The sequence below is a fragment of the Nelumbo lutea genome, chromosome 8, assembly GCF_056320005.1.
Source record: "Nelumbo lutea isolate HS-2025 chromosome 8, American lotus-T2T, whole genome shotgun sequence".
In the NCBI taxonomy this organism is placed as follows: Eukaryota; Viridiplantae; Streptophyta; class Magnoliopsida; order Proteales; family Nelumbonaceae; genus Nelumbo; species Nelumbo lutea.
Genome location: NC_142691.1, coordinates 34,526,516 through 34,548,915, shown reverse-complemented (window position 1 = coordinate 34,548,915; position 22,400 = coordinate 34,526,516). Strand labels below are relative to the sequence as shown.

At 37.4% G+C, this 22,400-nt stretch overlaps 1 protein-coding gene across 4 annotated transcripts in view; it reads left to right on the top strand.

The window, feature by feature from the left end:
* LOC148843782 (adagio protein 1-like) overlaps positions 1-15,259 on the top strand; it is a 36,849-nt gene extending 21,590 nt beyond the window's left edge. For 3 of the 4 annotated variants that reach the window (XM_088958669.1, XM_088958668.1, XM_088958671.1), the window contains one exon: positions 13,127-15,259. In XM_088958669.1, coding sequence (XP_088814795.1) covers positions 13,127-14,732 — 1,606 coding nt within the window. In that variant the 3' untranslated portion in view covers positions 14,733-15,259. The remainder of the gene's footprint in view (positions 1-13,126) is intronic. The other variant, XM_088958670.1, reaches the window with a different exon arrangement.
* The last annotated feature ends 7,141 nt before the right edge of the window (positions 15,260-22,400 follow it).

Sequence of the window (22,400 nt, the reverse complement as noted above, 5' to 3'; positions counted from 1 at the left end):
ATAGCCCACCTTCAGTTTGAGATGATATCATAATTTTTTGTGAGGGATGTGACTTGGTGAGGGTAAGGAATCTAATAATTGTCTTTGAGAGTGCCTCTAACTTGAAAATAAATTTCAAAAATAGCTGTTTTGTGGGGTTAAATGTGGAGGGAGGGGAGTAAGAGTCTATTGTTGCATGCTTAGAGTGTTCTATTTCTGCTTGGCCCTTGACCTATTTAGGACTCCCCCTAGGTGCTAATGTAAAGGAAAGTAGGTTTTGGAACCCAGTGGTGTAAAAGTTTGAAAAAAGGTTAGCAACTTGGAAAAAGAACTATATCTCTTTGGGGTGCATAATAACTTTAATTAGGACCACACTTGCTAACTTACCCATCTTCTAGGAGCCAGGTGAAGAGAAAAGGAATCATTTGATTAGGTGGGAGGAAGGGGGTTTAGGGTTAGGGAACCTAGTTAATAAGAAGGAAGCTCTTTTTAGCAAGTGGTTGTGGAGGTGGCTTTTGGAAAGAGAGGGATTGTGGCTAGTATCCATGGCTGTTATGAATTTGGTTGGGATGCTGGGGGTATCTCAGTGGGCTTTACTCACAACATCGTGGAAAGCAATTTTTAGTATCCTCCCTAAATTCCTCAAGTTTGTAAGGTATGATGTCTGCACTGGTAATTTTGTTCTCTTTTGGGAAGTTGTTTAGGTGGACTCTCAACCTCTAAAAGATCTCTTCCCCTCCCTTTATTCTATTTCCCTTTATAAAAAGGAATTTGTTTCTATGTTTCTCCCCCCCCCCCCCTTCTCTTGTTGTACCTTGGACAACACTTAGTTTCTACCTTGAGCTCCGACTAAATTGTGGTTCAACCTTCAAAGCTAGCTGATGTGTATCATTTACCTTATACAAACAATGTAGGCTGACTTGATCTTGTATTGGCAACCTCAAACCATTTATATATCTACTAACATTTTGCTGTTCGGTTATTGTCGAATTACTCCAAAGAGTTAGTCTATTAAACTCTTTTATGTACTCCTTTACACTCCTTTCCCGTTGTTTTAAATTTTGTATCTTTTGGTAAAGAATTTTCTCATAATCTGGTGGTAAAATTGTGATTTCATAACTCTTCTACATTCATTTGCTTCTAATCAAAATAATTTCCATGCTATCCAACCAATGTAGAAACTCTTTAGTTTTCAACTCACCATCAAACTTGTTGATATGAAGTTGAACTCCATGACCTTGATTGGATTGTAAAGTTTGCACTATTTGGTCTTCCCATCGTTGGTTGTTTTTGCTTTCATGCTGATCACCTTCAGGTTGCTTAATGTCTTCTTCACTTGATTCCTCGTTAATAATGTCACTAGGTTGCTCATCAACTTTAGGAGTTTGTCTTCTTCTTCCTATCCCCAAATCACTTGCTACATCACCATCCCTAGTAGCATTTTGAGCTACAAGTTCAGCAAGATGCCCAATCTATTCTTGTAGCCCTCTTCAAGTGTACACCAATAAGCACAAAAAAACCAAGCTGAAAACAACAATGGATTTTTAGGGATTTCAGATTTTAACTTGAAGTAGAACTCCTCTTGGAACAGTTCTTCTACAATAACAATGGCATCAAGTAAGCCTCTCGCACGGACACACAGCAATAGAGGGATTGGAAGGTGGCAAAATGAGTTGGATCCTCATAACCTTAGGCTCCCAATACTTGAAAACTCTAGCTAGGACTGAGATATAGCTCAAACAAGAGAAAAAGAACCAAAAGGACCCCTACAGCAACAACCCTCTTCTCTTTTATAAGACTTAATGGCTTTCTGGAGAAGCCAACTAAGATATTTACATATAAGCCCCTAGAATGCCCCCCCTTCACAAACAACTCTTTAAGAACAAAACTAACTTCAGCCCCCAAAAGATAATAATAACTTGAAAACAATAAGTTGAAAGCAACAGGAGAAGAGGAAAAAAAGAGTGGAGAGGAGAGAACAAGAGAGGAGAAGATTGAGAGCCAAATCGTTATGCTGGTTGTGCCAGCATTGGCATTTATATTAGGACGATCAAAAATAAAGTAAAACTATAGAAGTGCCCTTGCAGCACTAAAGGTGAACTGTTGACAACCTTTTAAAAGATAACTGTTGTTACAAAAAGACCCAAGTAACCAAAACCCAACACATGTGCACCCAACTTCCCCTAACCAGAATATGAATTATGAAAATGGCATAAATACCCCTGGACCCAAGCTACCCAAAAACAACAATTTCAGATCCTACTACAAAAAACATATAAACACAAAATACATTAACATTTCTCTCTATTTTTTTTTTTCATTTTTTGGGCTCATAAAGTGTGATGAGAAGCTTTGGAGTGAGATTGCGATACTCGGTTGCAATATGCAGTTATGATGTGATACATGAATGCAAAGTTGTGATACTAGATTTGTGAAAATGTGATATGAGATTTGTGATAGATGGGTGCTTGGGTGTTTGCCTATTTGCATATTGCAAGAGGTGTGATGGTTAATTCTATGTTCTCACACTAGCAAGGTAGCAATGATGCTAAGACATCAGAAAATACTAACAAATATCTTTTACCACACGTGAGAATTAACAAACCAAGAACACCATAGTCAATCAAGTAGAAAGTAACCACAAACAATACCAACATGTGACCCTGAACAATAGAGAAATTAAACAATTGTCACCACAAACAATACCAACATGTGACCCTGCCTTTGACCTAGTCATTTGAATGGTCACCTGGCCAGGATTCAGGGTCCGGTTCAATCAAGACCCATCAAACGGTCAAAAACCGTTGACTTGGTCAAGAACCGTTCGACCGTTGACCCATTCGACCCAATGACTGGGTCGTGGGTTGCACACTCAATGCGTGCAAAACTTTCGGAGACCATAGAGGGAGAGGGATTCAAGAGAACTTTTGTGAGAGGAGAAAAATCAGGCATCTGCCCTTTTTCTTAGATGATATGCTTTGCGTAACAACTTTGTTAGAAATAGTATTGCTCTTATTTCATAGTCAGATATAAAAATACTTTATATCTGATGGGATCAGAAAAATCAGGCATGTGCCCTCCCATTCTCATGAAATCAAAATGCAAAAAGAAAAAAAAAAGAAAAACGGGAAGGAAAACGTAAAAATAAAACCAGCAAGCTACAGTGATCTATTATGCACCTATCTCAAGATATAAAGCCTTCCCTTCTATTTTTGCAAAAGCAATATTGTCAGCTTGAAGGAAGGGTTAGGATTCATCATATGGATGGCCGAACCGAACCATGCTAGATGGTTGGGCGAAATTTCAAAAATTTCCTAATCCTTCTGGCTATGTTTGGTTTGAAGGAAAAGGTTAGGTAAGGAAGGGAAAGACAAGGAAACCTATACAAGGTTTGTAAAGGTTTTCTCACCATTCTCTTCCTTTCCCTACCATTTCCTTCAAACCAAACACAGCCTCTGCGAATCAAATTCCTTATGTTTCGAAAAACTGCATTTTTCAGGATCGGTTTTGCACTAAATTGGACCAGATTTGAAACCAAACAAAGAGGGAGATGTATACTTGATACGGATGCCACAAACGCAGATCCCAAGGTGGAAGTTCACGCCCAAATCAGTCCTAAAACCAGCCCCCATTGAAGATGGTGCAGTTTATTCCTAAAGTTGGTTCAACAACGCAGTTTTCAGCAAAACTGCAATCCAGCTGTTTGGATCGAACTAGAGAGGTGAGTACGAAATTCCTCTAAAATTTTCTAGCAAAAATCATAAGAAAACTGATCATTATCAGTCCCAAAATAGTTTTGGTCGAACTAGGATTTCTTGGGAGACAAAAAGAAGAAGAAAACAAAATAGAGAGCAATTCTAGTCTAGTTCGCCCTCTTCTTCTTTTATCTCTTTATGGAGCACTTATCCTAATCAAATTAAGAGATTATCGAAATCAAACTAATTTGGATATGGACTCTATTAAGAGATAAGCCTTATCCTCTTAAGAGTATGGGTGCTCCATACCCAATTCCAAATCCAGATTCGCTCCTTGTCACATGACAACTTAAGCTGTCATGTGACAACTTAATTAATCATATTATGGGTCTTAGACCCATCAACTATAAGGCTCACGACCCAAGGGTGTTGCATGGCCAACTTAGGCTTGATTTGTATGGCGTGGGACCCCATAATGACCTCACATAAGTCCACATGAGTCTGACCCAACCTCTGTGAAAAAGCTCGGTCGAATTCACTGCTTAACGTAGTGAACCCCTGAGCATATTACTATGGGCTCAAAATGGACCCAACATTTACACTTAAATGATCTTTGAATTTAGCCATCCTATGAAGACCTAAGGATAATGGACTTAAGTAAGATAAAGCCCATCAGGTAATCAACTCTTAATGGTATCTTACACTTAACGTCTTGGCCCATAATGATTAAACACTGCCCAACAGGGAAGAACCTCTCCCCTGGCTACAAGGTGTAGTGTCACACTCTTTACTAGGATGGACCTCGGGAATTAAAACCTTTTGCAAACTTTTTTTCATAAAACCTAATATATATATATATTTTGCAAAACCAATCTCAAAGACAGTTGAAATACACTGTCAGCAGTTTAGGTTTCCATTAGAGAGAGTGTAAACCTTATCATTCACTTTGTCCGACAAAGGGGCCGATCCTATCAATATGATCACCCACTCAGATGAATTCTCAGATTGCCCCAACATACCCAGGTTTTTTAACCTTCAATGGATCTCATTGATTGGCATATCAAAGACAGTCCAATCCGACACCTAGTGCAATACCATAATCAAATCTAGGGGTTATGTGTAACTTTCTAGTTTTGTCCATTAATCTCCAAGGTCCAGGGCATAACTGAAAAATGGTTTGGGTTCAGTGTTTCAACCAAACATACACTGCATGTGCTTTGGGTCTAACCCTAGTAGCTGAGACAAGCTGCCCCAACTTCTTTGGCAGCACATCAGTGTTAGCCTTGGTAGGATAAACTCTCCAAGTCTATCCAACGGCTGAGAACATTCTAAACTAACACGAGTCACATAAGTGTCCAGTTTAAGGGGTAATTTCACAAAAACATGCGAATATCAACATGAAACAATAATGTACTTTTATTCATTTACAATAAATGTATTTGTACATTAATCTGATTGGAGCTAAGGGCATACACTGTCTAACGCAGCTAATTGTTGTTCTTTATCATTGTTTTGTTCATATTCACAATCTGACTTGCAGTGATTTATTATGCACCTTGCCTAAGCCCTAGGTGCAGTACTTTCAAAATTGGTGTGCCTAGGTGTGGACTTGTTAGTTAAAAGCAATTGAAATTATAAAATCATTTTGTGTAGGGATTATGAATTTAAGACTCTAACATGAACTTGTTTGGGCTTGTCTCAAGGGACTTGGTACAATGACGGCTTGTAGAATTAGGAATGCAAAATGTTTACATCATGTAGGCATCAAACAGTTCAACAGTTCATCAGTTCATCAGTCGAACAGACAACAGTAGGGTAACCGAACAGTCATCAAACAGTTCAGCAAACAATAGGCATCCAAACTGACAAGGATGATAGTACCTCTTTTAGTTTCAAATGATAGTCTCCCTTATGGTAAACTAGAACTCCTTGACTGTAAACCAAAGCTCCTTCTACGAATCCTCAAACAATAGGTAGCCGAACAAAAGATGAGCAATTTCTGAAGACAGAACACCCTCTTCGAACTGCAAACAATGGTCTCTCTACAGTCGAGCTGACAGAAGGAGCAATTTCTGGGCTGGAAGACGAAAATACTCTGTAACTTCTGGGTCGAACTGACTTCACCAGATCAAGAGTTCGATTGGAGACAGCACTGGATGCAACAATAGTTAGCTTGACACCCCCCTTCAGGCCTGGACGACTTGCTCTGATACCATGTTGAGCAAGAGCAAGTGAAGAGGGGAGGAGAAGAGAGAAGAGAGATGAGTCGAGTGACTGAAAGCCCTCCAGAACTTAGGGGGTGAAAGAATGATTTTATTATTTATACTAGTACAGTCGAACAATATAAACAGAGGAGAAATTACGACAATACCCTTATGGTACTAAATCTGAATACATAAACAACTGACAACACTCCCCCTCAAGTTGGAGCATAGATATCAATCATGCCCAACTTGTCACAAAGATCATGATGTCTGGAAAGGTTTAAACCCTTTGTAAAGATGTCTGCAAGCTGGTTCTTAGAAGTGACATAGGGGGTACACACTTCGCTTGTGATAACTTTCTCTCTGATAAAATGCTTGTCAACTTCGATGTGCTTTGTTCTATCATGTAGCACCGGATTGGCAGCAATGCTTATAGCTGCTTTGTTATCACAAAATAGAGTTATAGGTTTGGTCTCTGGGAAACCCAACTCCCCCAACAAATTCTTTATCCACATGCCTTCAGCAACCCCGTGGGCCATAGCACGATATTCAGCTTCAACACTGGATCTAGCTACCACATTTTGCTTTTTACTTCTCCATGTAACAAGGTTCCCTCCTATAAAGGTGCAGTAGCCACTGGTAGACTTTCTGTCACTTTGGGATCCAGCCCAATCTGCATCTGTATAAACTTCAACTTTTAAATGTCCATGCTTTTGAAACAACAAACCAGTACCCGGATACTTCTTTAGATATCAGAGGATTCTCTCTGCTGCTTCAAGATGAGAAGACCTAGGAGCATGCATGAACTGATTGAGGACACCAACAACATATGCAATGTCTGGGCGAGTCATAGAAAGGTATAACAATCTCCCTACAAGTCTCTGAAACTGTTTCACATCCTTGAGCGATTCACCACAGTTGTCACCTAATTTATGGTTGGGGTCAATGGGAGAGTCAATTGGCTTCACCCCCATCTTTCCAGTGTCCTGAAGTAAATCTAGGACAAATTTCCTTTGAGAAATAAAGATACCCTTCTTTGATCGGGCAACTTCAATTCCAAGGAAGTATCTGGCAGGTCCTAGATCCTTCACTTCAAACTGAGTGGCAAGAAAAAGTTTCATTTTCTGAATTTCATCCTCCCAATCACCAGTAACAATTATGTCATCCACATATCCAATTAGAGGAGCAATTTTACCTTCTCCTTTTTTCACAAACAGGGTGTGATCTGATTGACATTGCCTGTATCCTTTCTGCTGAACTGCCACATGGTATCCGCTGAACCAAGCTCTTGGTGATTGTTTCAGCCCGTATAAGGACTTCTTCAACTTGCACACTTTCTGTTCATTGCCTTGGGCTAGAAAACCAGGAGGTTGAATCATGTACACTTCCTCTTCAAGGTCACCATTCAAGAATGCATTCTTGATGTCCAACTGGTGTAAAACCCAATCCAAATTAGCCACAAGAGAGAAAATGACTCTAATGGAATTCATCTTGGCAACGGGGGCAAAAGTTTCTGCATAATCAACTCCATACACTTGAGTAAATCCCTTCGCCACTAAGCGAGCTTTATACCTTTCCACTGTTCCATCAGCCTTATGCTTGACTGTGAACACCCATTTACATCCAACTGGAACCTTTCCCTTAGGAAGATCAACAAGTTCCCATGTGCCATTTTTGTGAAGGGCATTAATTTCTTCCCTCATGGCATTTGTCCATTCAGGAACTGAAAGAGCTTCTGCCACATTCTTAGGGATAGGGACACTGTCAATAGAGGTAAGGAAGGCACGGAATGAGGATGAAATGTTCTAATAGGAGACAAGGTTGGAAATGGGATGTTTAGTGGTGCACAATCCAACACCCTTCCTATGAGCAATAGGACGGTCAAGATCATTAGCAGTAGAGGAATCATTTTCAATAGATTCAAGGACATTATTGGGAGCCAAAATACCTGAGTGAGTATGATCCTCCCCCGAGGAGTCTGGTGTCACTGGAGGTACAGCTTCCGGATTCTCTGCAGCTCTTGAATTTGGTTGGCCTTTGCGACGACGAGAAAAAAACACGAAAAGGTGGAGGGTTAGGGAGAGAGAGAAGCTGAACCAGTTTCTCCTCATGCCTACACTCCCCCAGAGGAGAAACAGGATAGAAAGGCTTATCTTCAAAGAAAGAAACATCCATGGAAACATATAATTTACGAGAAACATGATCAAAACAACGGTATCCCTTTTGAGTGAAGGAGTAACCATGAAATATGCAAGGGATAGCACGAGAATCCAATTTCCCACGGGTGGGAGACAGATTTTGGACAAAACACCGGCAACCAAAGACACGAGGAGGAATAGAAAGAATGGGAGCCTTAGGAAAGAGAAGTTGATGTGGGGCTTTGTACTCTAACCGACGAGAGGGCATACGGCTTATAAGGTAAGTGGAACAAAGAACAGCTTCAAGCCAAAACCGTTTGGGAACATTCATATGAAGTAGTAAACCTCGAGCCACTTCAAGGAGATGTCGGTTCTTCCGTTTGGCCACACCATTTTGTTGTGGTGTGCGGGCACAAGAGCTACGGTGAAGGGAACCATGCGAAGCAAAAAATTCTGTGAGGTCACTATGAAAAAATTCTTTTGCATTGTTTGATTGGAAAATTTGGATTTCAGTTTGAAATTGAGTGAAGACCATCCGCTGGAAATCTTGAATGATTTTTGGTACTTCTTCTCTGGTTCGCATCGAGTATACCCAAGTATATCTAGAATGATCATCAATGAGGGTAATGAAATACTTGTAGCCACTCTCAGATGGTAAAGTAATAGGGCCCCACACATCAGAATGAACAATGTGAAACGGAGATTCAGATTTACTATTTCTTTGAAGAAAATGAGTTCTACAATGCTTACTCAACTGACACGTTTGACAAGAAAAATCAGAAACAAACATTGACTTAAACAGTTCTAGGAATACAACTTTCAAAGACTCAAAAGACAAACGACTAAGACGACAATGCCATAAATAGACATTTTTCTTACAGGATTGACTCATAGACTGACTCATAGACTCTGTAACATGAAGACCAGCCTTATTCTCCAGCATGTAAAGTCCATCAGCCATATGACCCCTACCAATCGTCCTCCCCGAGGCCAGATCCTGAATCACACAATGAGAAGGGAAAAAGATCACTGAGCAATTCAAGGAATTAGTAACACTACTAACAGAGAACAAATTAATGGAAAATTTTGGAACATGAATAACATCAGAAAGGGTAAGGCCAAGAGGAAGAGAGAGTTCCTTGACCAGCTATGGAAGAGTATGATCCATCGGCTAGTCTCACCTTGTCTCTTCCAGAAAGAGGGTGATAGGTTTGAAAGTAAGAGGACGTACCAGTCATATGTTTTGATGCTCCAGAATCAATGATCCATGGAGAGTCAGGGGTGTGAGAAGCAACATGGAAAGCAGTGGCAGGGTTACCTGAGGTAGTATCCATCTGACGAATTGCTCTACCATAGAGCTCTAAATGGTCACGGAAGGAATTCATAATGTCCTCCCTCGAGTCAAGTCCAGTGAGATGTGTCTAAGTCACAGTAGAAATGGGGGGCTGATCCTCCCGAGTAGCCATGTTGGCCATGTGATGTTTCTTTGTACTTTGTTGTTCGTACTTATTCACCTCTGAACCTTGCTTCTTAGTCAGATCTTGAGCCCATTTTGGTTCCCCATGAAGATCCCAACAGGTATCTTTGGTGTGTCGGGGTTTCTGGCAATGAGTGCACCACAATTTTTCTTTATCTTCTGTTTTTTTTCTGGAGATCTCCTTTCCGAGAAGATCCCACACCAGTAGATACACCTCCTTTTGCAACTAACACAATAGCATCCCCACCAGGGTTGTTCATCAAATTTCTCCTGCTTTCTTCAGATTGTACAAGATCATAGACTTCTTGAACAAAAGGGAGATCCTTAGAGCTGGGAATCTAAACCCTAATAGATTTATACATAGGATTCAGACCATGTAAGAATGCAAACACCCTTTGCTGGGAGACAAGTTGTTTGCACTTCTTAGCATCCTCATCACACTTCCAATCCACACTCTGGTAGTGATCCAACTCCTTCCAGACAGATGTTAAGTCAGAGTAATAGATCGATAAACACCTCTCCCCCTATCTATAAGTAGAAGATGCTGCCTGCAGTTGATAAATTTTGGCATAGTGTCGCAATTCTGAATATGTAGACTTTGCTTGTTCCCAGATTTCATTCGCTGTTTCAGCCCACATGAAATTCTTCCTGATTTGAGGTTGCATGGACACCAAGAGCCAGGATATAACAATATTGTTTTCTTGATTCCATCCATCATATTCAACACTCCCGGAGGATGATTCTTTTATCCTCCCATTAATATAGCCTATCTTCCCCCTTGCAGTGATGTATAATTTGATCTCTCTTGACCACTCCAGGTAATTTAAACCATCAAGAGGGACAACAGCCATGGGAAAGGATAGGTCACCCCCACCCATTCCATTCAGCATTGAGGAAACTCCAGATGTGGCTGAATCTTCACTGCCCATGATATCTGAATAAAAAAGTTGAAACAACCAAAAAAGGCACAGCCGTACAAGACTATTTCAGAGATAGGTCCTTCTGACCACCGGTTTCACTAAGAACAAAAGAAAGAGCACTGCTGTTGCAGTACAAGAACAGGTCCTTCTGACCTACAGCTCCATTGAGAACAAATAACAAACTGAACACTGCTGTTGCAGTACTGAAACAGGTCCTTCTGACCTACGGTTTCACTGAAACAAGTCTGCACACTGCTGTTGCAGTACAAGAACAGGTCCTTCTGACCTACTTAGTAGGGCTTAATAAGATTGATGTTGAGCAGACAATTAGTCGGCTAAAAACAGACCATCAACAGTCCACAATACCAACAACAAAAAGGTTTGAATACAGTTATTGTGTTAAGGAATATAGTCGATTAACAGTGGGGCAGTCGAACAATATAAGCATAGGAGAAATTACAACAATACCCTTATAAATCTGAATACATAAACAACTGACAACACTCCCCCTCAAGTTGGAGCATAGATATCAATCATGCCCAACTTGTCACAAAGATCATGATGTTTGGAAATGTTTAAATCCTTTGTAAAGATGTTTGCAAGCTGGTTCTCAGAAGTGACATAGGGGGTATACACTTCGCTTGTGATAACTTTCTCTCTGATAAAATGCTTGTCAACTTCGATGTGCTTTGTTCTATCATGTAGCATCGGATTGGCAACAATGCTTATAGCTGCTTTGTTATCACAAAATAGAGTTATAGGTTTGGTCACTGGGAGACCCAACTCCCCCAACAAATTCTTTATCCACATGCCTTCAGCAACCCCGTGGGCCATAGCACGATATTCAGCTTCAACACTGGATCTAGCTACCACATTTTTTTTTTGCTTCTCCATGTAACAAGGTTCCCTCCTATAAAGGTGCAGTAGCCACTGGTAGACTTTCTGTCACTTTGGGATCCAGCCCAATCTGCATCTGTATAAACTTCAACTTTCAAATGTCCATGCTTTTGAAACAACAAACCAGTACCCGGATACTTCTTTAGATATCGGAGGATTCTCTCTACTGCTTCAAGATGAGCAAGAGCAACTGACAACACATTTTATATGTTTGTACTAAATCTGACTACATAAACAACTGACAACACATCACATTAGCTATTAGAAGTAATGCAATTGGAAAAAAAAGAGATTGAAGGTTTTACATGCTTGAATACATTTTATATGTTTGGTTTTATTTTTAACTTTCATTTGAATATGTTTTACATGTTATGTTTATGTATTTTAATTTTAGATAATAGGTTTTTTAAAACACGTGTAAAATTTAAGTTTATATTTTTAACTAATTTTATGGTTATTATTTTTTTTGCAAATTTGTTTGCATTTTTTGGCATTTTTGCACCTTACTTCGAAAAGGCGTGTGCCTTGCACCATGGGTGCAAATTGCTCTTTGTGCTTTGTGCTTTGTGCTTTTAAAACACTGCTTACATACAGTATTACATCTATATTGTGGTCTACTAGTCAGTGCTTAGGTACAACTTGTTACTATAACTATTAGTTATCTCCTCACAACATTGATTATATTGGTTAGTAATAAAAAAACTGCATCCATTTTTTTACTTGTTTTATTTTGGATGTAGCCTGGTCCTTTACATATAAACCTATGAAGGAAAGTTGCAAAGTATATCTACTTTAATAATTGAATGACTGTTTATAGAGTGGCTTTGTGGAGTTGAATTGAGATGATATGTTTTGGTCTGCATAAGATTTTGTTGAGTTTAATTGATAGTTGAGATGGCTTAATGTACTTGCTAGATTACTTTTGAACAGATAGGGACATTCTTGTTGCATGCATGCATGTCTATATGCTATATGCTGTATCCTCTGATGTCACAGGTTTAACCTCACCGGATGGATGGTTCAACCAGTGGCTGATGAACCACCAACACTGATTAAACTCTTGTTTACTTTTGAAAACATCCTCTGCAATAACTTTGCTTTCTTTTTCTGATCATGTCTTTATCTGTCATTTGTCTATTCTAGGTTCTCTTTCTCTATTGAGTGGTTTTTTTCTTCACTTGCTTGTAGTGTTTTGTCTAGATAAGTTCCTTTTTTGTTCATTTCCACTTGTCAAAGGGATTATATTGATGAAGATCCCTAATGTTAAATTCTAATACTGGGGGATAGTACAGGATAATAGGGTATAAAAGCTGACAAAAGAAGCCTAAAATGTCTTGTATAGAATCAGAAAGTTCATATCTACCACAGGGACTCTTGCAAGACTTTTGACCAAGGAGTTAGCTTATCTGGTTATCCAATTGAATGAGCTGTTCACGGAGCCTTCTAAGTTCTAACAATTTAGCTTCTCTAATTAAGATCTAAAAGCCCAAGGTCCAAGTAGGCCACCTGACATCCAGCTGATAACAACTGAAACTTAACTTCAATATAGTTCAGTTTAGCTTCTTGGAGAAACCCCCCCTCACCATCTAAAATGGTTTCTAAAGACCCCATGAATGCTAGAAGTACCAGAATACCTAAAGCGCATCTATTAGAACCTATTGGTTGAATGACATTTTTGGCAAAAATTTCTATTGCTCATTGGAAACCTATTGGTTTGTGCATTTGTTGCATTTTGGTTTGTATTGACATGTGTGTGTGTACATATATATGCTCATAACAATATGTTTACTACTAATTATGTGAGTTCTTTTTGCAGCCGTTTCCTTCAATACAGAGGACCATTTGCAAAAAGGAGGCATCCACTTGTAGACTCCACAGTTGTTTCTGAAATCAGGAGATGCCTTGAGGATGGGGTTGAATTCCAAGGTGAACTTTTGAATTTTAGGAAAGATGGTTCTCCCTTGATGAACAGATTGCGGCTGACCCCAATATTTGGTGATGATGATACAATAACACATGTTATTGGTATCCAATTCTTCACAGAAGCAAATCTTGACCTTGGTCCACTGCCTGGATCTTCAGCAAAGGAGTCTACCAAAGCATCTGATAGATTGCATTCTGATCTGTTATGCCGTCCTGTTCCAATTGGGCATGGAAATGTTTGTCGAGAGATCTGTGGTATGTTGCAACTGAGTGATGAAGTCCTTGCTCTGAAGATACTCTCACGTTTGACACCAAGAGATATAGCATCCGTTGGTTCTGTTTGCAAGCGACTTTATCAGTTAACAAAGAATGAAGATCTGTGGAGAATGGTTTGCCAAAATGCATGGGGAAGTGAAACAACCCGTGTGTTAGAGACGGTGCCTGGGGCAAAAAGGCTAGGTTGGGGCCGGCTGGCAAGAGAATTAACCACTCTTGAAGCTGCAGCATGGAGGAAATTAACTGTTGGAGGTGCTGTAGAGCCTTCTCGTTGCAACTTTAGTGCATGTGCTGTTGGAAATCGGGTTGTTCTTTTTGGAGGGGAGGGGGTTAATATGCAACCAATGAACGACACATTTGTATTGGACTTGAATGCTAGTAACCCAGAGTGGCGACATGTCAAAGTGAGCTCCCCACCACCTGGCCGGTGGGGTCACACTCTTTCTTGTGTGAATGGATCTCTTTTGGTTGTATTTGGAGGTTGCGGAAGGCAGGGATTACTTAATGATGTTTTTGTACTGGATCTTGATGCACAGCATCCTACCTGGCGTGAAATCTCTGGATTGGCACCACCACTTCCCAGATCATGGCACAGTTCATGCACCCTTGATGGGTCTAAGTTGGTAGTTTCTGGTGGCTGTGCTGATTCTGGTGTACTTCTCAGTGACACCTTCCTTCTGGATCTTTCAATGGAGAAACCTGTCTGGAGAGAGATTCCAGTATCATGGACTCCTCCCAGTAGGTTAGGTCACACTCTCTCTGTCTATGGTGGCCGGAAAATATTGATGTTTGGTGGTTTGGCGAAGAGTGGTTCACTTAGGTTCCGTTCAAGCGATGTATTCACAATGGATCTGAGTGAAGAGGAACCATGCTGGAGGTGTGTAACTGGGAGTGCAATGCCTGGTACTGGGAATCCTGCTGGTATAGCTCCTCCTCCTCGACTTGATCACGTAGCAGTGAATCTCCCGGGTGGCAGGATTTTGATCTTTGGTGGGTCTGTAGCTGGTCTTCACTCTGCGTCCCAGCTTTATCTTTTGGACCCAACTGATGAGAAGCCAACTTGGAGGATATTGAATGTACCTGGCCGACCTCCAAGATTTGCTTGGGGACACAGTACATGCATTGTTGGGGGAACGAGGGCTATTGTTCTTGGAGGGCAAACCGGAGAGGAATGGATGCTTAGTGAGCTTCACGAGCTGTCATTGGCAAGTTCTGTTATGTGATTCAGAAGAAATGCAATGGTAAGTTATTACAAGAACATACTCCATGGTCATTATCATCAATTCGGATAGAGTTGGATGAATGGATAGACTCTTCTTTGTCAAGGACCAAAGAATTGGACTATTTTGAATGCTGAAAAAAGTGGTTTGTTGGATGATTGGTGCTAACATATACCCATTGTTTGTTTGCTAGAACTTCAATTAACAGATAGGACTCTTGTCTGGACTCGTTTATTTATGGTTATCTGTCATGCATTTTACTGTAAAAGGTAATTCTCGTTAGGACTTGGCAATGATCAGATAAGTGATGGCATAGTTCCACTTTTCTTTCTGAGGTTGTATGTGACACTGCTTTCTGTCACTAAACACTTCGCACTTGGTCTTTACCAGATCAATAGTGCCGTTTAGGTGGATTCTATCATGCATTTGTGTTTCTTGATAAACGCCTGTATATAAGTAATTTAGTGTATAATCATATTTATGTAATTTGAACTTCACTAGGTGAGGTTTCATATTTTTCTCTTGATAAATATTTTGTTCTACCTGGATTGATGTTTCCTGTGATTTTTCAACCTTTAAACTGCCGTTGGCCTCATTGATTGTCATGTTTGGAGTGTAAATATGCGTTGTAGCCGAATGACTATCATGGCAATCCTGATGGAGATCTCCTGAGGTCGACACAGAGCAGTTGCTGGTCAGTTGTACGCACTTGTACTGCGGTAAAAAGGATGTCAAGCCTCTTTGATCGAAGAGCAAGGTTCAAATGGCTTCCCGATACGCCTCTCCAGGGGTTGTATCGGGTCAGACACTGGTTCGGAGGGTAGTCAAGCCTTAAACCGATCTCTCTGAACCGGTTTTGAAAAAATAAATAAATAAAACCTAAAAAAGTACCGATACAGGCCTATATGCCCTATCAGCGTATCAGTCTGTCGATATTTTGAACATTGTCCAAGAGCATGCTTTTGATGTACAACATGAAAAATGTATATGTTTCATTGGGTTCATGTATCAGAAAAGCAAGGTATATTGGAATATACATGGATACACTAGAAAACCCAAATCCGTCCAATACAGAAGGAAAAAAAAGGAATATGAAACTATCTAATTCGATGCGTTTATTGTATCATCCCTTTCCCAAAGCGGTACATATCGTGGGATATGTTACAAAATTTTAAACGTTGGTTAAACCTCCTCATTCCTAATCTACCTTATAATAAGGTGAGCAGGATTCTACATCGTGATTTAGTCTTTGAATCAATCGGAATCTTTTTCCTGAGTTGAGCCAAATTTTAAAGATTCTTGGTTTGTCTAGACCTGTTGAGCTCCAATCTTTACAATTTATTACTTCGCCTCACATTCCTGTCACACATGAACACATTTTGATCATAAACATTGTGAGGTTGTGCGCTTCTGTCATCCATTCTCATGGAATATAGAGTAACTCCGCGTACGGCTATAACACTTCAGCGTGGCTGACTGGCTGGCTCGTTTTTTCCATGTGAATTCATCCTTCCCCACTTTTAACTGTTAACTGATTTATCTGGGTTTTGGTTCTGGGGTCCAACTCTTCTAAGTTTTACTGAAACTTTACACTGAAGGTTTAAAATATTGAAGCTACTGTTATACGGTATAGGTGGAATGACAAAACTCTGTTCAATTGTATTGGCTGATACGTTCAATGTATTAGTCTGTTTCATGCCTGTATCGGACTATTGACAATATCCATTCAAATTTGATTAATTCCTATATTAATTTCTACTCTTTTTCAGTAATTCATATAATTAACATTCTCTCTCTCTCTCTCTCTCTCCATTATTCCCCAATAATTCTATACCATACCTACATGTTATAGTTATAAAAAGAAAAAAAAAAAACTGTAAAGGGATTCTACAACTATCCTATACTTCGACAACAGGGGAGCCCAACCCCAGTGAAGGTGGGATTCATTCCCAAGTCTCCGCTACGACCAGCATCTTACCTACAAGCCAGCTGGCAGTTTCAACTTGTTATAATTATACGACCTCTAGATGTTAGCTTACATTTATCTTCTATCAACAATTTTAAGAACCAATTGATTATTAAAATCTATATATTTATAAATATTAACAATGATGCATGCATTTCCTAGTTGTTAGCTTATATTTATCTTTGAATTAAGAAATGCATGCATATATTAGGGTCCGTTTGGTTCGCTGGCAGGATCGGAATTAGAATCAGAATTGAAATCCCCCAGAATCGGGATCAGAATCACCTATTCCTGATCCCTGTTTTGTTCAATCAAGAATCGGAATCAGATTCCGATTGTTGATTTTTGGTTCATTGGGAGTTTGAATTGGAATCAATTGAAAATTTTAAATTTTGCTTTAGACTATTTATTATTTTAATATTACTTTATTAATATTTTATGAATATATAATTATCATTTTATTAGTACTTTGTTATTATTACTGTATTAATATCTTAGTATTTATATTAATTTATGATATTTTATTGTTATTCTTTTTAGTTTATTAATTTCTACTATTTTTGTTTATTATTTTCAAATTAATTTATTATTATTTAATAAATAATATATTTGATTTTTATTATTAATTTATTAATATTTTGTTATAGTATTATTATTTTATGAATATTTTACTAATATTTTGTTATTATTATAACCGTTAATATACTCATATTTTATTATTACTTTAATTATATTGTATTAATATTTTATTTATACTTTATTATTAATTAATATCTTTATTTGTTATTATTAATTTATTAATATTTTATTATAGTACTATTATTTTATTTCTATTTACTAATATTTTGTTAATAATTTATTATTTTATTATCAATATTTTATTATTTTTTATTATTCATTTAATAATATTTTATTATTTTATTAATGTTACGGTTTGAGGGGCTTTTTTGTCTTGAGCTTTTTACTTCTTGACAGACTCTAGAATGGAAATCTCATTCCCTAGGGGGCCTGGAATGGCCATTCCCTCATATGGGGGAATGGGGAATCGGAATCCCATTCCTGCCAAATGAAAAGTAGGAATTGGAATGGGCCATTTCGATTCTGATTCCAAGCACCTATTCTAGAAACCAAACAGAGCCTTAGTTATTTTATCATTTTCAACAATTCTTAATTGTTTCCTGGCTAAACTACTGAAGTGTTTTTTCTTAATTTATAATCACCTTCGACCTAAATTTAATGTTGTTGATGTAACTTCTTAAACTTATTTGAGTTTCTCCAATGTATTCATGTTTGTCCAAGCATGTCTTAACTTTTCCACATTATCCATGCATATCCAAAGTGCATGTTGATAAATATTTTAACATTGCATTTTGGACACTTTAAATCTTGTTTACACCTTATTCACCATTTTCTGGGAGGTTTTTCTGTTAATTTTGCTATTGCCATCAAGCACTTTAGATATGCTTGTAACTGAAAAACATAGAAAATTAGTAATGATATATCGTAAAATAAAAAGAAAAAAGTTATTATTGAATCAAACAAAACCCCAATACAAAATCCAAAGTTGCAAGTCAAAATACATCACCAAATGTGCAAAATAAGTTTATCTTTGTAGGTCACATCATCATCCAAGCCTTATCCCCACTTTATGGAGTTGGCTACTTGAAACCTGTTTCACCATTTAGTTCTATTTAATGATATATTTATTATTAAATTATTAACACTTAAACAATTTCTTACTACTTCAACCCATGTCCGTTTTGGTCTGCCCATACCCCTTATAGGCTCCTAGCTCCTTTCAACATGCAATAGATCACTTCTTATCAGTGCTGTCAAAGGTCTTCATTGACCAAATCATTATATTCTACTTTCTCTCATTTTATTACCTATCGGAGCTATTAATAGGTTCCTTTGAATGACTTCTTTTGACACTATCTTTCTAATTTTTCCACTTATCTATTTTAATGTGTTTCTTCCACATTCATTCTTTGGACATGTTTCTTTGACTGAGCACACTCTAATCCATACAACATAGCTGGCCTTACAACTATGTTTTAGAACATTCTTTTTAATTTAAATGGTATTTGCCTATCACATAAGATTTTGAATGCATCCCTCTATTTAATCAATCCTTCTCTAATTCCATGAGCGACATCCACTTCAATCTCTCCCTTGTTATGGATTATCTAACAAACATTCTAGAAAATGTCACATTGAGTTATCTCATGGTCTCCAATCTTAAGTTTATCTTGATTACCACTCCTATTAATATTTAATTTACAAATCATATATTCTCGGTCCTTCTTACTTTAAAACCTCTCATTTATAAGGATTTTGTCCATAAATGTAATCTTGCATTTAGTCCTATATTAGTTTCATCAATTAAAAAATGTTGTTAGGAAACAACATACACCATGGGATATCCACCTAAATATGTTTAATCAATTCATTTATGACCAATGCAATGCAATTATATAAGGGCTAATTAATGGACTATGGTGAAGACTGTAATTGAAAAATTTAATGTTTCTTCCACATGTTTCCTAAGTTTCTTGTTATGTCCTCTTAGATATCTTTAATTAGGTTTGTATATCTATTTGGAACCCCTTTCTTTACCAAGACACTGAAAGTGAAATAATAGCAAACTAAATCAATCAATTTCATAATTTACCTAAGATTTCCATGGAATCTGACTATTTTAATTTTTCTTTTAATTCATACTTGTAAATTGCTAATCCCCACATTTTAAGATAAAGAACAATTTGAAATTCTCCCTTGAATGCATCAACCCAATCAACCCAAGTTATTCCACTCAATATGCAACTCTTACAACTCTTTAGTCCGGATCTATTGGGCACTAGAAGTTGCAGTTTAACTTCCACTCTTGAGGGTTCGATTGACTTACTCTAGGCTTTGGAATAATTACAATTCTAGAGCTCCCTATATCTTATATAAGGAGGCAATAATATTAAGGGGATGTGGGAACATTTTATTACCTACATAGCCTAACAAATGGTGGGAGGAGGTAAATTGGGTTCTACAATGTAAAGTGCAGTATATGAAAACATTGCAAGTTTAAGTATGAAAGACAACAAGAATTATCAAGAGCAAAGGCAAGAATAATAGAATGCACACATACACACATAGAGTTTATAGAGGTTTGACCAAACCCAGCCTATGTCCATTCCTCGGGCACACCACCTGAGAATTTCTACTATACTAGTTGGACTTCTGAGTGCCAACAAAACCTTACACCAGTTGGGCTTCTAGGTTCTAACAAAACCTTTTATAATAGTCAGACTTATAGGTACTAACAAGATATATTCACTGGACAGACTTGCAAGTGCTATCCAAACCTTCACAGCTAGCAAACCACTAACTATACAAGCATAGATAAAATATGAACAATGAATGTTAGCTTCGAGAAGCTCATGACTGGTTCAAAATAAGGAGTTTCCACCCATTTAATTTTAAGAGGAAATAGGTCTTCTATAAGCTTTGAAAAGTTGATTTTATTTTGAATATAGTGACTTCATTTCTCCACCTATGAAGCACACTCAACCAAGATTTTTTAAATTCACTTGGATTGAGAAAGGGAAGGTATTAGGTACCTCTCTCTCCAAGTGGCAAATGATAGCTCATCCTTAGATCTATCTAGGCTTACAACTTCACAGACTAAAAAAAGATTGAAATCCAAAATCATGTAAAAAAATACTTTCTAGCATCTTTTAGTCTTAGTTTTGAGGAGATGATATCAGGAATTAGGTGCAAGTTTTCTTAAAACCTAAGAATCTTCTATATTTAACCTTGATAGATCTTGATAGAAGTTATTTCAGAGATCGAGAATAATACTTTTTGATGTTTTAGGCCAAGTGAATGATTTGTAGTTGCTCCTTGATGCAAAAGAATGAATACTTGTGAGGGTTTTTCCTCTTTTAAGGTTAGAGAGTGAATACGAAGAGAAATGAAGCAATTTTTGGTACGTTCTTACCCTAAATTTAGAGTTTCTTCTCAAGCTCTTGTTGGAAATGGTTGGGGACTCGAATGGGGATTTCTCTTTTGTTTCTAAAAAATCACCTCATAGAGCTTGATTTATAGAGAGGAAAGGTTGGGAAAGGTTTGGAACTCATCCACCACATGTGCTAGGGTTTAAGGAAAACCTAAACATGCAAGAAAACTTAAGAATCTCAATCTAATAGGATTTTCTAGAGGATCTTCGAGGGTTTAATCAATCAATCCAAGATTTTTATGAATTTTTCTAGGGTTTCTTGTGACAAATAGGGTTATTTTAGAACTTGTCTATGCCAAGCTTGAATTTGACCTTATAGTGGAAAAAATGTAAATTTGAAATGGCCATAATGGCCCTTATGTCATTTCCTATGTTCAAGAATGGTTACCTTGGGGTTTTTGGGTTCTTTTAGTCTAGTTGGGTTATCCTTATTGTTCTAGGTGCTTTAATAGGTAAAGTGTAGGGCCGGCATCAGCCCCCACACTCTTAAAGTCTTAAATTGGGATAAATGAAGGGGCAAATTAATCAGATGCATTGAAATGAAATCTTTCTAGTTTAATGATCAAATGAGTGAATTAGGTCATGAAATTTGATGTTCTTGGGTTTTTTGGGTCTTTAAACATGGGGATGAGATCCAATTGGTCCAATGATATTTGGATTATGGAAATCTATGACTAATAAGCTCTAACTAATAAAATTTGTTGAAACAAAATCTTTGCTTAATAGTGGTTCATGAGAGAATCTTGGCATGAAATCTGGTGGGTAGGTATTTTTGAATGTCCTAAATTTGATAGAAGAGAATGATCTTTTATCAAAGATGTAGATTAAAATATTTGGTTTAGATCAAGGTTTTAGCTTATAATTCATCAACTAATGAAAAGAGTCAAAACGAAATCTTATTTGTTTAATGGTTAAATGGAGGAATTAGGTTACAAATTTTGGCATACCATTTTTTTTTTGGGTCTCTAAATGTAGTGGTGAGGTCTGATTAGTCAAATGAGATTTGGATGATAGAGATCTATGGCTTCTTTTAGAAGGAAATGAAGGAATTTAAGGCTAAAACTGAACAGTTGAGTTATTTTGAATATTTTTTAGTTAGTAAGAGGAGTTTGATTACTTGGGTTATAATTTCTTGTGTGATTTAATCATAAATATAAAATTGGAATATTTATTGACTGGATGGTTAAACAAATGAATTTTGAACTAAATTTTATGTGTGGGCATGAATTAAGATGAAGAATTGGGTGGAAGGTTCATTCAGTATTGACCAGTACATCACACCGAAAGGAAGTGTATTGAACTCTGGTTTAACAAGTGTGTTCACTATAAAAGAGGGACCTAGTGTGATTTAAATCAAGTAACTCAAGTTGCCTAAAATCCTAGAATTACATGGCAATAAATGAAATAAATTGACTTTTATTAGCATTAATGCCTACAACAATCTAAAAAAACAATATATGCATATGTTCAACAACTCCAACTATAAATAAAAAAGAACAATATTCAAAATTAGTATTTTATGAACCAATAAAATAAATAATCTATAAAATCCACATTTATATCAAAAAATTATTTTTAATTTCAAGATATTTATACAAATAAAATATTAATAATGGAACAATTATTTTAATACTTAAAATTTATAAATTTTCACATCATATTTATCTTAAAATATCTATAAATTATTAATTAATAC